The sequence below is a fragment of the Camelus ferus genome, chromosome 5 (genome assembly GCF_009834535.1).
Source record: "Camelus ferus isolate YT-003-E chromosome 5, BCGSAC_Cfer_1.0, whole genome shotgun sequence".
Lineage (NCBI taxonomy): Eukaryota > Metazoa > Chordata > Mammalia > Artiodactyla > Camelidae > Camelus > Camelus ferus.
In genome coordinates, this window is record NC_045700.1 from 56268455 (window position 1) to 56285512 (window position 17058).

Here is a 17058-nt window from a genome sequence, read left to right on the forward strand (position 1 = left end):
AGAAACTATTACTTGATATTTTCCTTTTTTATGTGTTAATGGCTATTGCATAGGACCTTATTATGTAAGGTCTTTACACATATGGAGAAACCTCAGTCCCTATTAGTATCCTTTCTAACTGGTTCTTCAGTATGTTGAACTTTATAGTATAGACTTTAAAGTTTTCCTGACTGTAGCACTCAGAAATCATTTGGTTTCTTAGATTAGGTAAGACCTGAAAATACAGTAACTCTAATCCATCGTCTTTAACATCTGAGTTTTACTTTTCACTGTTTTTTGTCTAGTTGTTTCCATGAATGTTTATGAAATATTTTAATTTTTCTTCTTTTTCAGATTATTGGGCTATAATAATGATAATTGATATTATCCCTTTATCCTTCAAATGCAGTGCCTTAATCTGGAAGAGGGGGAAGGAAAAGGAAGAATCTTAGTATTAGCTTTATGCATTAAAACAAATTAATCCTATTTCCTTTCTTTTCCTTTTCTCCTATAGCTTTGGGTCAGGGACTGATGGAGATGGGGCAGGAATTAATTGAGTGAGGATGGGTTTTAGAATAATTGAGTTCAGTGAAGAAAAGAGGTAGGGATAAACAATAAATGTTGCCATTCCAAATCTTGCAGTTGCTGGCTTTCCCCACTTCACATTCTTCTTGCATGCTTTATTTTCATGAACAATCTAGTCATTTCAATAGGTTGATATTTTAAAAGTGAAATTCATTAATTGTACATTTGTATTATGCTTGAATCTATGTTTACAGCTTTTTCGACCTTCTTATGGTTTTAACCTGACTGATCCTTATTGTCACCTTTTGGAAAACCAATATAAAAGTCTCCATGATCCACACTTAAGAGCCTACCATAAGCGTAAAGATATCCTGAGGAGATTAAAGAAAGGTGGCTACATTACCAGCAATAATAAAGTGGGTTGAAAATTACTTCTTTTTGATCATTGAAAACCTCCAAAACCAAATAAGCTTGCTTCTGTTACCTCATCATGCATTAATGGGAAATTCCATAAATTACTCAGTATTTGTGTCAAGGGAAATCAGACAACAGTTGTTTCTAAAAGAAACTACTTCCTTCATGTTTTTTCTTTGTAATGTCAAAATATGATTACCAAGTAATTTGAGGATATAAATATAATTTTCCCAGCTACATCATAGTCTTCTTTCTTTGTCTTTAATGGTACTGTATGCTTGTCAGGGATTATGTCCCATATACTTCCAAAAAACTTAAGACAAATTAAGAACTTAGCAAAATCAGCCTGATAGAGGCTTGATAGACTCTATTCTCATTGGGGTTGAAAATTATTATTGGTATTTTATTTTAATAACTCCAATTGTTTGTGCTCCATCCCTTATCATGGCTGAGTCATATTAATAAAGTAATGTTTTTTGGATAGCAATTTCCTATAGATTAACAATTTCAGAGAGATACTACTTACAAAGTTGTTAGCAATTTATTATTCTACCAAAATGTTTTCAAATGGTATATTATTCGTATTTTTCAACTGGAAAGTGCTATGATTTTAAAGTATTTGTATTTATATATATTTTGTTAAAATTTTGTGTTTTTTTCTTTAGATTGTATGTACCTTGAGGGAATTGAATAAGTACAGGCAGTATCTTACCAGTTTAAAATTAGACTTTGAAAGAAACTATATAAGAGAACAAGTAAGTTAAATACTTAAATTTGGTTTCTTTACATAGGGTTTGGAAGAAAAGTTTGTTTGTATGCAAAGTTTTTGTTTGTTTTACAATATTTTACCTTTAATTTTGACAGACTCAATAATTTTTCCAAGTAAAAATTTAGATCAGGAATAAATAATATTTTGAGGTTGCTGTATTGGGCCAAGGAAGGGAAAAGGACCAGGTCATCTGTTAATATGCTGGTGGTAGCTGACAAAATTTCATAATTAAGTTGCTAGTCAGATGTGTCCCTCCTACCTGAGCTGAAGCCAATAGGAAGTGACTGTTGTGGCAGCAAGATTCTTAAACTGGAAGCCAAAACAGCTTCAGTAACAGGAGAGGAACAGTATGAATAGTTACAACATCCTAGAGATGACTCAAAGAACATGTACAATGTATGTTTGTACCCACACACATGCAGATGTGCTCACTCAGTAAAAATTGTTGTTCTTAAAGGTGAAGTGGAATGATTTGGTATAGAGTGGGTATAGTGACTTCCTTTCAAATTTTGATTCAAAGTCTGTGTAAGAGTGTGTGTACGTGTGTGCCTGAGTGCACAGGTGCGTGAGTGAATTCAAGTTTTAGAGTCAAGAGAGTTGGATAAAACTGAGAAAAGTGTGTATAGGTGTACTTTTACAAATCTATGTTCTAAGGTCAAGAGAATTGTATAAAAATTAGAAAGACTTTACTATACTTTTAAGTATTTTATCTTTTCCCCCGTTCCCTCCTCTGTGCCTAGAGTTTCTCTTCCACTTCCTCGGTATTTTAATTTCTTCACAATGGGTAGAAAAATAAAATAAAAGTGTTTATCTTTTATTTTCAGAGAGAGAAATCTTTAGTTCAGTTGTCCATGTCTGCAGTGGATTCAAAATAGATTTAAATACAGTTAAACAAATTTAGCTACTTACAGAGTATGGGAATTTTATTAAATACTAAATATGAAAAGGCATATCAAAAGACAATTTTATTTCTGGAAAATGTTAAAATTTTTATATACGTATATACATACATATACATGTCTGTGTATATGTGTGTGTGTGTGTAATACACACTTTTTTTTTAATAGAAAATGCTTTCAAAACAAGTGAATAAACTGCAGGAAAACAGTCAAATACCTGGACATTCTAATGTTGCACAGTTCCAAAACTGGTTGTTGCAAGAAGGCACCCAGTCTGTTAAGGACCAGGAACGATTAATAAGGCAGAGGTAAGACTGAAATTAATGTATATTTTATGTATATATTGTGGACCCAAGTAAGTTGGAAAATACTATAAAGAATTGAAGGAAGGAAATTTTAAAGTACTAGACACTATTTAATTCCACTGTTGCCCTCAGTATAGAGAGGAAGGGAGACCAAGAGGTATAGGAATTGGGAACTTTGGTGCCAAGGATATGAGGAGGAATTTCTACCAGAGAAGGTAGTGTTGCTGGGCATCCAAGAGGTAATCCAATCTAGTGACTGAAGAACAAATGAGATCCAAAATCCTTCCTATAGTAGGAGATGGAGGGAAAGTATCTTTAGCACATGCCTCTAATAGTTTATTTTTAACTGGTTCATCTTTAAGGCTGACAGCATTAAGTTTGAGGGAATTAAGTAAAGTCAGAAAAGGAAGTTTTATATGACTTCATCTAATACTGATATAATTATGCATTATCTCTAAAAGAACTGTAAAAGCTGTTTAGATATTATCTGCTTACATTCATTCAATCATTACCTTTCTGTGGTCAAGACCATTTCTTAGGAGGTGAAGAGATTTTATAGTTCTTGTTCTTCCTTCTCCATTAAGGTTAGGAATTAGGCTGAATTACCAGACTCTTACGTTCCATAGTAGTTCCATAATACATATTGACATACCAGGGACCAAGACTGTAGATGGAAGGTTTGTTCAAGGCCTTATAAATTACAAGGGACTCAGCATACATTTTAGGATATTCAAATCTGATTTTTTTCCGTATTTGAAGTCAGTGTTTCAGTTATTTCAGCCTTCTTTACAAACTTACATTTCTAAGCCTACTGAGTTGTGAATACACACTGTGGAAAATGATTTTTTACCAGTCTGCTCCACATTTCATCATTGTCTTAGCCATAACAGCAGATAATTACCTCATAGGGAGACTTCTATAATGAGTGAAATACAGTGAGTTCATGGGTCAGGCTGGCTTAAAGTCCATAAAAAGAGCTGATAGAAAACCTGTAAAATTCCTGTAGCTCAAGAGATAAAAAGCAAGCAAGGAGGTGGTTTTGGAATATCTAAGCAGATGATGCCATCATAAAGGAAACTCCCAATTCATCTTCAGTTGTATTTGTATCTTTATTTAGATACTTGGATATGGTAAGTAGGGAATTAGAACAACTTGAGCGCACAGCAGAAGAGCAACGTCTACTCCGGTTGGATAGAGAAGAAAGAAGACAGCGGGAATACACAAGAAGAAAACTTAACCTCCGTAGAAAAATTGAAGAGGTGAGAAATAACAAACTTAAAATATTGAGAGAAAAATTGTATATATTGTTTCATTTGTAAATAATTTTAGCTGTCCATCGTACTTCTTGAAGTCATTTCAGAGCTAAATAATTTACCCACATTGATCTTTCTTCACAGCTGTTAACACGCAAGTTGTTACATAAAATAATGAGGCTGACACCACAACTACATATGAGCCAATGTCTGCTTTTAAAGAGATGATGGTAAAAGTGACTAGACACTGTTTAACACTCCTGTAGCCCTCAGTGTGGAAACAAAAACATTTTTAATTTAGCTCTGGTTAAAAATAATCGTCCTTGTATTCCTGATAGAAGTGCAGTAAAGAAAACCCATTTTAAAGCAAATGTGTAACTTTAGTCGTACTTGACCTGATTTCTGTTAGACTCTTGACTTGTTTTAACTTGCTTGTTGGTAGTAGAAAAAATACAGAGGTTTACTGTGAGTAAATACTGAGTACAGTCACATTGTGCTCTCTAGGAATGGAAGACAAAAGAGATGTTACTCCTGATGAGGATCGGAGAAGATGTTAAAAGAGAAGCTAGGATAGAGGAACAGCGGCGTAGAAGCAGAGAAGAGAGTGACAGAAAGGTTGGCTGAGCTTTAATCTCTCATTGAGACTATTTGAGGACAAGCTTTTGCTAGTTTTGATTTTTGAAAGTTCACTTTGTGAGATGATGATGAAACAGTTACCCCAACTGACGTGTATTATACAAAACTGAAAGTTCTAAAAATGTTTACTCTATTTTAGTCATATTATATTGTGACTATACTATAAAAAATACTTCCCTATTTATTATTTAACTACTTTTTTTGATATAACTACTTTTGATTTTATCTCTCATATCATAAACTACACTTGTGATTCCTATAGAAAAAAATGACATAGTTGATTGTTTTTCTTAGAATCAGCTTTTCTTGGAGAAAGTTGTCAATTTTTCCCCACCAGTTAATTCTTTTTATAGTAACTGTTTCTAATTTTAAATAATATAAAATATTTTATGATTTAAAGTATAAATCAGTATAAAGAGAAAGAAAATTCATTTGTAATTCCAGCACCCCCCATTAATGTATTGATATACACACACACAACTACAAACATACAAATTGCATAACATTTCTATGAATATTTACATATTCCAATAAATAAACTGATATTATTAGACCTTACAGGCTGTTTTATAGATTGCTTTTTCATTTAATAGGATAACATTGACAACTCTATGTCAATAAATACTGGTCTAAAATAATATGAGTAATCTAAATAATCATTTTAGGTTATTTATTGTCAACAATAAATAAATGTAAGTGTAAGATTTACATAACTTGGTTATACCAATATATACTGCTATATAGAAATTTGTTAAGTATTAGAAATTGAACTGTATTGATAATCTTTTATTCTACCCTTGTTGCATGTACCTTTTAGTATTATCAGGGACTTAACTGTTTATATGGCAAACTCAGCACATTCCAATTTACTGTAATTATTATTTTCCAGTATTCAGTTTTTTCACCACTTTTTTTCAGTGGGAATTCTTTTCAAATTGGCCTTTTATTGTTTGTTTCCAGACATCTCTGAAAGCATCTTTGTGTTTCGAGAGCAGTAGAGTGCCCCAGGTTTCCTCTTACTTTTTGCCTGACAACATTTACTAGTCAAGTAGTCCTGGCTGATTTTAGTGACATCTAGTGCAGTGGATCAAATTCTGGCCCTGAGAGTACCCATTAGGCGTGACCACTGATAGTAGGCGTGATGGCCTACTGCTATAGGTGCTTCATTACAGAGTTATCAAACTCTTTGACATTTTGTCTTTGCTTCTGTCAAAAATAAGTTGTGTTAGTGTAATTTTGGACTCTCTTTCTGCTCTTTTACCTATTTGTATACTGTCTTGATTATTGTACGTTTAATAATTCTTTAAATCTGTAGTGCTTGCTTTCCAAGTTTGTTTTTCTATTTTGAAGTTGTTTGGTTAATCAAAGCCCTTTACATTTTTATGTTAATTTAAAAAATCATCTTTCAATTTCTGCCAAGAAATCTTAACTGCTGTTTTGTTTGGAATTGTATTGACTCTGTAGGACAGTTTGAGCAAAATAGGTATCTTGATAATACTGGGTCTTCTGACTCATGAATCAAATACCTCTCTCCATTTATTAGATTTTACTTTATTTTTCTTACCATGTACTTTAATTTGAAGTGTACAGCTCCTACACATCTTTTGATAGATTCATCCCTAGATATTTCATAATTTTATGCTATTGCAAATTGTATTTTTATTTCAAATTCTGATTATTTGATAGGATATAGAAGCAATTATTTTAAAATATTTATCTTGTATCTTGTATTGATAAAAACACTGGTAGTTTTTTTCTAGATGCCAGTTGATATCCTACATAAATGATCATGTCAATAAAAATAAAGGTAGTTTTTACTTCTTCTCATTGAACATGGATGCCTTTTTATTTCCTTTTCTTGCCTAATTGCACTGACTAGAACCTCCAGTATAACATACGATTGAAGCAATTGTGGTGGATATTATTATCAAATATTTCCTTTGTTCTGTCTCATCTCTCTACAGACATATTAGGCTCCTCGACGTTGTACCAGACCTCACTGATATGCTTTTAATTTCATAATATTTTGATATTGAAATATAGTCAATGTACAAAATTAAGCTAGTTTCAAGTATATTACATAATGATTGGATATTTTCATATATTATAAAATTATCACTACAGGAAGTTTAGTAATCCTCTGTCCTCATAAAAAGTTATCTTAATATTATTGATCATATTCCCTATGCTGTATATTATATGCTTGTGTTTTATTTATTATATAACTTGACATTTACACCTCTTAATTCCTTACATCTGTTTCACCCACTCTTCACCCTCTCCCTTTTGGAAACCACTATTTCTCCTCTGTATCTGACTTTTAATTTTATTTTTCAGATTCTATATGTGAGATCATTCCGTATTTATCTTACTCTGACTTGCTTCACTTAGTATAATATCCTCTATACTTACTTAGTCTTACTATAAGCTTCCTTCTTAGAACTGCTTTTATTATGTCCCATTGATTTCTGGATCAATTGTGTTTCCACTTTCTTTTATCTGCAGGTATTTTTTAATTTTTTATTTCTTCAGTGACCATTTGATTGTTTCCTGGCATATTGTTTAGCCTCCACGTGTTCTTGGTTTTTTGCAGTTTTTTTCTTTCTTGTAGTTAATTTCATTGTGGTTGGAAAAAGATGCTTTATATGGTTTCAGTCATCCTAAATTTACTCAGAGTTGTTTTATGGCCTAATGTGTGATCTATCCTGGGGACTGTTCCACGTGCACTTGAAAAGAATGTGTTCTGCTGCTTTTGGATGGAATGTTTTATCTGTCTGTCATATTTGTCTATCTACCTACCTACCTATCTATAGTCCATCTAGTCTAGTTTGTCATTTAAGGCCATTGTTTCCTTATTGAGTTTCTGTCTGGATGATCTAGCTGTTGACGTAATTGGAGTGTTATAGTCCTTTACTATTACTGTGTTACTGTCAATTTCTCCCTTTATGTTTGTTAATATTTGTTTTATGTATTTAGGTGCTCCTTTGTTGGGTATGCAGATATTTATAATTGTTACACCTTTTTGGATTGATCCTGCTATCATTGTGTAATATCCTTCTTTGTCTTTTATTACAGTCTGTTTTAAAGTCTGTTTTGTCTGATATAGGTATTTCTACCCTAACTCTTGTATGGAGTACCTCTTTCCATTCCATCAGTTGCAGTCTGTGTCTGAAGTTAGTCATTTATAAGCAACATATTTATGGGTCTTGTTTTTGTATCCTTTCAGCTGCTGTCTTTTGATCAGAACATTTAGTCCATTTACATTCAAAGTAGTTATTGATATGTATGTACTCACTGCCATTTTGTTCATTGATTTCTGGTTGTTTTGGTAGTTCCTTTTCATTCTTTTATTCTTTTGTTCTCTTCCTTTATGATTTGATGAATGTCTTTAATGTTATGTTTTGATTTCTTTATCTTTTGTGTGTGGTTTATTATAAGTTTTGATTTGTGGTTACCATGATGTTCATGTGTAAAAAACCTATATATTAAGACGGTTATCTTTGTTGATGATCTTTTGCATTCAGATGCATTCTGGCAACCCTGCATTTTTACTCTCCCACTTTTAATGTTTTTGACATCATATTTTACATATTTTTATTTTGTGTATCCTTTAACTACTTATCATGGATATAGATGTTTTTACTGCTTTTGTCTTTTAACTTTCCTACTAGCTCTATAAGTGGTTGATCTACTGCTTTTCCTGTATGCTCACCTTTACCAGTGAGAGTTTCCCTTTTATATTTTTCTTATTTCTAGTGTGGTCTTGTCTTTTCTGCTTGGGGAAGTTCCTTTAACATTTCTTGTAAAGCCAGTTTAGCAGTGCTGAACTCTTTTGCTTGTCTATAGAACTCACGAGCTCTCCTTCAAATTTGAATGATAGCCTTGCTAGGTATTCTTGGTTGAAGGTTTTTCCTTTCATTGCTTTCAATGTATCTTGCCACTCCCTTCTGGTATGCAAAATTTGTGCTGAAAACTTAACTCAGAGTTTTACGGGAATTCCATTGCACATAACTAGTTGCTTTTCTTCTGCTGTTTTTAAAATTCCCTCCTTTTTAAAAATTTTTCCAATTTAATTGTAATGTGTATTGGTGTGGATGCTTTTTGGACGCCCTTGGATGTCTGTTTCCTTTCCCAGGTTAGAGAAGTTTCCAGCTATTATTTCTTCCAATAAGTTCTCAGCCCCTTTCTGTCTCTCTTCTCCTTCTTGGACCCCTGTCATGCAAATGGTAGTACGGTTGATGTTGTCCAGAGGTGTCTTAAACTGTTATTTTCTTAATTCTTTTTCTTTTTTTCTGTTTGGGTGATTCCCACTACTCTGCCTTCCAGTTCACTGATTTGTTCCTCTGTATCATCTAATCTACTGTTGATTCCTTCTAGTGTACTTTTTATTTCAGTTACTATATTCTTCAGCTCTGTTTTATTCTTCTGTACATTTTCTAACTCTTGTTAAACTTCTCACTGTGTTCATACATCTTCTGAGTTTTGAGTATCTATTATCATTACTTTGAACTCTTTATCAGATAGATTGCTTATCTCTACTTTGTTTAGTTCTTTTTCTGAAGTTTTGTCTTTGTTTGGAACATATTCCTCTGTTTGCCTAATTCTTTGTTTACTTTTATACATTAGGTAGGTTGGTTACATTCCCCAATCTTGAAGAAGCGTCCTTAAGTAGGTGACATCCTGTCTAGCTCAGCAGCACATTCCCCTCTGGTCATGAGAGCTATGTGCTATGGAGGTGTCCCCTCTGGGGGCTGCATGATCCCTTCTGTTGCTTCTTCTGTGGCAGGGCTGACTATTTGGGTGCTCTGATAGGAAGAACTAGCTCCTGGTCTGGATGACTGTCAGGCCCTGCCTCATATGATGGCTGCCTGCCCAGTAGTAGGAAGGGCTGGGTCCTGGTGCAGCTGGTTACATGGCTCAGGGCATCTCATGTCTGTTACCAGCCCATTGGTGGGCAGGGCATGTCCCTATGACTGTGTTGGCTGTGGGGCCTGTGCTGGCTGGGGCAGGTGCCAGCTTCCTTTTGGGAGGTGTTGGGTCCCATTGCAGCTGGTTGTATGGCCCAGGTGGGCAGATCATCCCACAGTGCTCATAATCTAGAGGGAGGGCTCCAGAATGGGACTTGCCAGCACCAGGGCCCTCATAGTAGAATAAGCCTCCAAAAATGGCTGCCACCAGCATCTCTTCCCCAGAGGAACTGCCCGCTGCCTCCTGCCTCTCCAGGAGTCTCTCCAGAATGAGCATGTTGGTCTGATCCAGGCTTCTTTCAACTTACTGGCTCTGCGCTGGGACTCAGAGCTTGTGAGGTTTGCATGTGCTTTTTAAGAGCAGAGACACTGTTTCCTGTAGCCCTCTGGGTCTCCCACATGCAAGTCCTGCTGACCTTCAAAGCCAGACATTCTGGAAGCTCGAGCGTCTTCTTGGTGCAGGGTCACACCCCCCCCTCATTTTGTAATTTTTTTCTGTCAGTATTCCTTTTTGGATGGTTTCTTTTCCTGAATACATGTTAGTTAATCTCTTCCACTGCAGTGTCTACTCTGTCATTAATGCATCCATTGCATTGCTCTTCTTCACACTTTTTTTTAAAAAATTGATTTTGGCCCTTCTTATATCTTTGATGTCTCTTGTTTTCCTTGAAAATGTGTGGAATGCAGTTATGTTATCTATTTTAATGTTTGTATGTTTAATTCTAACATTTGTATTATTTCTGGGTCATTTTTGATTGATTACTGATTTTATGGATCATACTTCCATGCTTCTTTATATGTTTGGTGTCCTTTGTACGCCACGTATTGTGAATTTTATTTTTTGTGTGCTGAATATTTCCAGCTTTTTAAAGATATTCTTTAGCTTTTTTTCTTGGACGTAGATACTTTGGAAATGGTTAGATTTTTTATAGGTCTTGCTTTTTAATGGGGCCAGAGCCATATTTAATCTGGGACTAGTTATTCCCCACTACTAAGGCAAGACCTATTCTAGTACTTAACTCATTGCCCTGAAATTTCTCTGGGGTGGCTGGTGAGGATAGGCATTATTGGTAGGTGCCAGGTACTGTTTTCTTGAGTCCTTTGGGATGGTCCTATCTTTGGCCTTGGGTAGTTTCCTCACATACATGTACTGATTCATTCTCTCACTAACTACTCTAGGTAATTTACTGAGGACTTCTGAGTTTTCCTCTGTTCAGTTATCTCATTTTTGGTACATTCAGTGTCAGTATTAGCCCAGAGATCTACAAAGAGAAGCCATATTTCATGTATGATACTACGTTTACCTGTGGGAGGCCTGAGTAACTTTTGGTTAAGGAATCCTCCAACTGAAGATGACTTAGAAATTGCCTAAACTCACCAGAAGAGCTTATGAATTAAGAGACTCTGTGTGAACTGAAACTGGACTAGTTCCCTGAGGTATATGGCATCTGAGGGTTAAATGTATTCTTAATGTTTGACCACATATGGAAATTTATCCCTTACCACCTTTCCAAGTTTGTACTCAGAATAACCTTACAAGTCACAAGATCGGAATAACTCCTCATTTCCAACATACTGTCACATGTTAAATATTTATTTTGCATTTCTAAACAGCAAGTTGATGTTAACCAATATACTTTCTTAATATTTTAGAAACAGGCCCTTCTAGAGAAAAAAATGGCTTATCATTTACAAAAAATGCAAGACAATGGCATTAAAAGAGAAGAGATGAGGAAAAATATAGTTGATTACAAAGAACAAGATGGACCATGTTATGAAGGTGAGTACATTAAGAGCTAAAGTGGGTGTGTAGAAAGTGCTTGTCTGTATATTTAAGTAATTTTTTTTTTTTTAACAAAACTGCGTTTACTTAGGCTTTCTAGCTGCTTTGTGCCAGGGCAGGGTTCTAGGCATTTCCATATTACAGTTCAATTTGAAAAGTAGGCATATATGTAAAAATTAAAACAAACTAAAATAATTTTATCAAGTGGTTCAGCAGATAAGCTTGTCTATACTGCAGTTCTAACTAACTTCCCTATATTTAAAATAATGTATTTTTTGCTACTGAAACTTTAAAAACTTGTCTGAAGATAATTGCTATTGCACACCAACATGGTATTCTACTATCTTACCAGCCATGAAGCATAGACAGTATCAGAAAAGAACAAAGGGAAGAAGAAAAGGAGGTAGAGAAAGAGGGAAAGGAATGAAGAGAGTTTAAAAAGGAAGAAATAAAGGAAGTTTAAAGGAGGAACATCAAGTCATGAGTTTGCTATGCCCAATATCTACTAGCATCTTTTGATTTTTAACATTATAAGACTATCATAGGAGTTATTAAATTAATTAATGATATTAATTAAAATTTCATAGCCAGAATACAAAAATGCAGACTTCTTTTAATTATCTGTGATCATGTGTATGAGGAAAGAACGTCTTCCATGCATTTATCATAGCATCTCATCAATCCTGTATCTGTCCCATCAATCCAATTTCTAGGTGAGAGCCTCCCTTTGTCAGTCTCCATTGGCACTTATTTTTACCTACCTCAAATCCATTGCCTCCACTGCTACCTAATTACACTTAAAATTCTGTTCTAATGGTTTCTTCTCCTGGTCCCAAAACTTAAAGATCCCCATTACCTCTCAAATGAAGCTCAGACATCTTAGGCCTTAATCACCATCTAAGTTCCAACCCAAACCTAACTTTATTTCATATTACCTCCTTGAAGAAGTCCGCTGTGATCTAGGGGTGAAGTGCATAGGTTGTGGAACCAAACCACTGAAGTCCAAGTCCTGCTTTACCATTTTCTAGCCATGTAAACTACTTAACCTCTTTGAACAACACTTTCATCATCTGAGATCAAAGAGAATTCCCATAAAGAGCCCACAAGTTCTAGCCCATAGTTAGCACTCTTTATTCAGTCAAATGAGACTACTGACCATTCCTAAAACACAAGTTAACTTTTATAATCCTGTGCCTCTCTTTAAGTTTCTAGTCTGGGATGACGTGTTCACTGTCCATCTATCCAAATCCTACAATTCTTTAAGCGTCATGGTAAATAACACTATGAAAAATCTTTCTTAGTAAGTGTAATTGGAAGATACCTCTCCTTTGAATCCCTGTAGTAGGTTGTATTATTCTTAATACACTATTCATACTTCCCACTATCTTAATTATGTGTGATACTGTAATTCCCACCTTTGTGTTCACACAGCACCTGGTACTGTGTGTATATGTACTAAATATATGGTTGCTGAATGAACTAGCTGATCCCTGCCTACATCAACAACTGTTAACTTTCTCATTTAATTGCAGTAGAGTTTCAAGTAGACATCTTAAACATTTGTTACCTCAGATCCACTTTTTTGAAGAAGTGGGATACAAATGAATTTAATTTATATTACAAGGTGACAGAATATCTATTTCACAAGTGAAATTGAATTATGCCTCTATAGTAATGCTATCATCCTCCATTAAGTAGACAGCTTCCAGAGGGACAGAGAATAAGAGAGGAAAGGAATACTGGGTTAATCTTCTCCAATGAGAAGACACATCACTGTCACATTTGACAGCTTTAATGAAAACCCATTGAGCGCCCATGCTGTAAGGATCTTTTGTCTTCCTAAACGGTTAGACACAGGAACTGTAAGGAGGAATGTGTATATGATTGCTTATGCCAGACTAAGAGGCACATTCAGAAACTGCAGTCATCACTGTGGGCTGGTGGATCTCCAGCCAATAGCTATGTTGGTATCCATCTCTACACAGAGGAAATGACATGTTACTGTTGGGCTACGGCTAGCTTTTCTCTCTGAAGAAAGAGAAGAAAATTCCATCCTTGTGGGTATATCTTTTAACTTGAAGGGATAATATTTGAAGGTAATTGTCTTTTTTCCCATTGCACATGCCTCCATCTTATCCAGTACTTCCCAGCAAACTTGCATATAAATTAGCACATGGTTCACTTCCTCTTGGTAATGAAAAGAGAGTCTATCTTGGGTAAATCTGTCATCACCACTGGTGAAAAAAAAAATTTATTTTATTTCTTTAAGCTTATTATTCTCCAAAGAAGAAAAAGAAGATTTCTGATGACATAAAGTTAGTTTACTCTGCTGGTGACCAGAAAACAAGTAAGGGAGCATATGGTAATTGAATATTGTGATAAGAAATACTAATAGTATTTTGTGAAAGACTGAGTTTGGATGGCCTCTTTTGCTTAAATGCAGATAATTCCTCCGTTCTTTGTTGTCAAATGACTGATTTAGAGTGATGCTTACCAACAGTGATACAACCTCTATTGCTGCCAGAATTTGATCTCTAGTCGCTGATTTAGTGTTTTGAAGTTATTATATCATCATTTTAGAAAAAATAAATGATGAGTCTGTTGCTGTTAAATGAGCAATGCGTGAAACATAACAAATTGCAAAATAATTTTTAATGCTCAAAATGATTTTAGAAAACTCTGAAGCAGGTCAGAAATTAAATACATTAACTCTAACCCCCCTGTAAACTCCATTGAAATATCACTTTATTGTTTATCTCATACTGTGTTACTTTATGTTGTCTATTAGAGCTCACTGTTTTATCCCAGGAACCCAAACGACAGCATAAATACCTTGCAAATAACATACTATCAAAAGTATGAGACTGTTAAAAATTGAACAATATGAATTCTTCTCACATATTAAATTTTCAGGGAAAAAGTGTAAAAGTTAAATCCCTTTGTCTTTATCAGTTAAATTCTAAATAAAAAGTTTAAAATCTTCCTCGAACATAAAGTTTCATTAGTCTCATAAAGTCTCTGGGGGAAAACAGGCTTGCCTTAGCTGAGGCTGTCTTCCACTCAGCACTGCTGAGGTGAAGTTAATTCAGCTCTAAGCTCCCATTTTTAAAATCTAATGCTTTTTTATAAAACACCAAAGAGTTAATACAACACGTAAAATTATGACAACACCAGCTGCACACCTACTAAATGTAGACAATAAAACTAAATTCTCAGTCTCACGCAGAAAGATCTTCTAAAACTCCAGTGTTTAATGCAGGCCAAATTGGTCAAAAAAAATCTCAGTGATATTGGAGGAAGTGGGGGTAGATGGAAAATATTTTCAGCTTCATCAGGGTACCAGTCTATCTGTGATAACTGCAAGGATCAAAACTAAATTTAATTAAGCATAGCTGGGAAATGTATTCCATTAAAATATGAATTCTGAAACTATATTGATACATAACTGAGGGGAGGGGGTCTATTTCTACTTTCTGTTCTAAGAGAATGACATGTGAATCATTCTGTCTTCTTTGTGAGTTTTAGAAATGTACACTAGTGACATCACAGTTCGTTATGTATTATCAAAAGTACCCCTCTTCCCCCTCCACCATAATCAAACCTCTTTAGTATCCATTTCACTGTTGAGCCAAGTATAAACTCCATACAGTGTCACAGCCTTTACACTCTTATGGGCAGTTTGCCTCACGTTTTGTAGTTGTCAATTCTTCAAGCAGAGTGCAGAACCCTGAATTCTCTGTAGGCTTGCTTCTGATCTTGACTCTATTTTTTCACTCTCAAAAAAAAAAAAAAAGAAATCCTGAGGTAATTTATTTTTATTTCTAAATTACCCTAAATCAAAATGGAATTTTTTTGTCTAATTGCATGAATTTTAACACACATATGTATTTGCATGACTTCTACCACAATCACATAAGAACATCCCCAACAGTCCAAAAATGTCCTGCCGTGACACCTTTCTCCCTCCTGCTAATAACCCCAGGCAGTCACTGATGTATTCTGTATCAGTATCTATCTTTTTCCTTTGGGGAATGCCTTATAAATGGAATCAGATTAATGGTATTTGACCTTTTGATAATTACTCCTTTCACTCAGCATTATGCCTTTGAAATTTATTCAAATTTTTTGTCAGAAGTTTACTCCTTTTTATTGCTGAGTAGTATTCCATTATGTGTGTATTATACACCAGAGTTTGTTTATGCATGTATCATTTGAAGGATATTTGGCCATTTCCAGATATTAGTGATTATGAATAGAAAGATTAGAAGCATTTGTAGTAAGCTTTTTATGTGAACAAGGGATTGTTGTGTATATTTAAGTTTATAAAGAACTGCCCAACTGTTTTCCAGAGTGGCTATAACATTTTCCATTCCAATTAGTAATGCACAAGAGATCCATTTGCCATGCATCCTTGCAAACATTGTTATTATCAGTAATTTTTATTTAGTCATTCTGATAGACATAGTGGTAATCTCACTGTGGTTTTCATTTGTATTTCCCTGATGGCTAATAATATATTTTCATATGCTGTTTGCCTTTTGTAAATCCTTCTTGGTGAAGTATCTGCTGAAGCTTTTTGCTCATTTGTAATTGGATAGTTTTCCTACTGTTGAGTTTTGGGAGTTATTTATATATTCTGAATAGAAGTCTTTTTTAGGTATATTATTTGCAAGTATTTTCTCTTATCTGTGACTTGCCTTTTCATTTTCTGTTCCTGATTGCTCTGTGTGTCTGCTTCTGTTTCTGATTCTCTGGGTGTCCCTTTGCTCAGATTGCACTGTCTTTGATTACTGTAGCTTATTATTGTCTTAAAATGAATTAGCATAATTCCATCAACTTTATTTTTCCTCAGACTTTTTATGGCTGTTTTAATTCATTAGCCTTTTCCATATAAATTTTATAATTAGCTTTTCTTCAAAAATTATGCCAGGAGTTTTGAATGAAGTATATTAAATCAATCTATAGATAGATTTAAGGAGAAAAGAAATGTTTACTATACAGGATCTTCCCATTCATAAACATGGCGTCTCTTTCTATTTGTTTAGATTGTCCTTGATTTCGTTCATAAGTATTTTGTAGTTTTCAGCATAGAAATCTTGTGTTATATTTATACATAAGTGCTTCATTTTTGGTACTATTGTACATGGTATCTTTATAATTTGATTTCCAGTTGTCCATGACTATTGTTTTTATTATGTCTCTTTTACAGATTTTTTTTAGTGATTGTTCTAGGTAAGAATTTACTTAGTTATCTTTGCACAGTCAACTCTAACTAAATATTCTACCGCTTTAGTGGAACATGGAAACCTTACAACTATAAGTGTCTCCTTATCCCTCTCCCCTTTGTTTGGGTATCTTATGTATTACATCTACGTACATCAAACACCCATTCAGACAAAGTAATCATTATTTCAAGTGGCTAAATAGGGAAAGAACAGTCTATTATATTTGTTCAAATAGTTAACATTTTGGTTGCCTGTGCACTTCAGATGTTTCTGGTCCCAGATTTCTTTCTGGTATCGTTTTCC

The 17058-nt window shown here is 34.4% G+C and overlaps 1 protein-coding gene across 1 annotated transcript in view; it reads left to right on the top strand.

Annotated features, from left to right (window-relative positions):
* Positions 1 to 17058, top strand: part of FSIP2 (fibrous sheath interacting protein 2) — an 87916-nt gene that overhangs the window by 3221 nt on the left and 67637 nt on the right. The window contains exons 3-8 of the mRNA XM_032479887.1: positions 759 to 920; positions 1584 to 1673; positions 2755 to 2894; positions 4009 to 4150; positions 4649 to 4759; positions 11401 to 11527. Coding sequence (XP_032335778.1) covers positions 759 to 920; positions 1584 to 1673; positions 2755 to 2894; positions 4009 to 4150; positions 4649 to 4759; positions 11401 to 11527 — 772 coding nt within the window. The remainder of the gene's footprint in view (positions 1 to 758; positions 921 to 1583; positions 1674 to 2754; positions 2895 to 4008; positions 4151 to 4648; positions 4760 to 11400; positions 11528 to 17058) is intronic.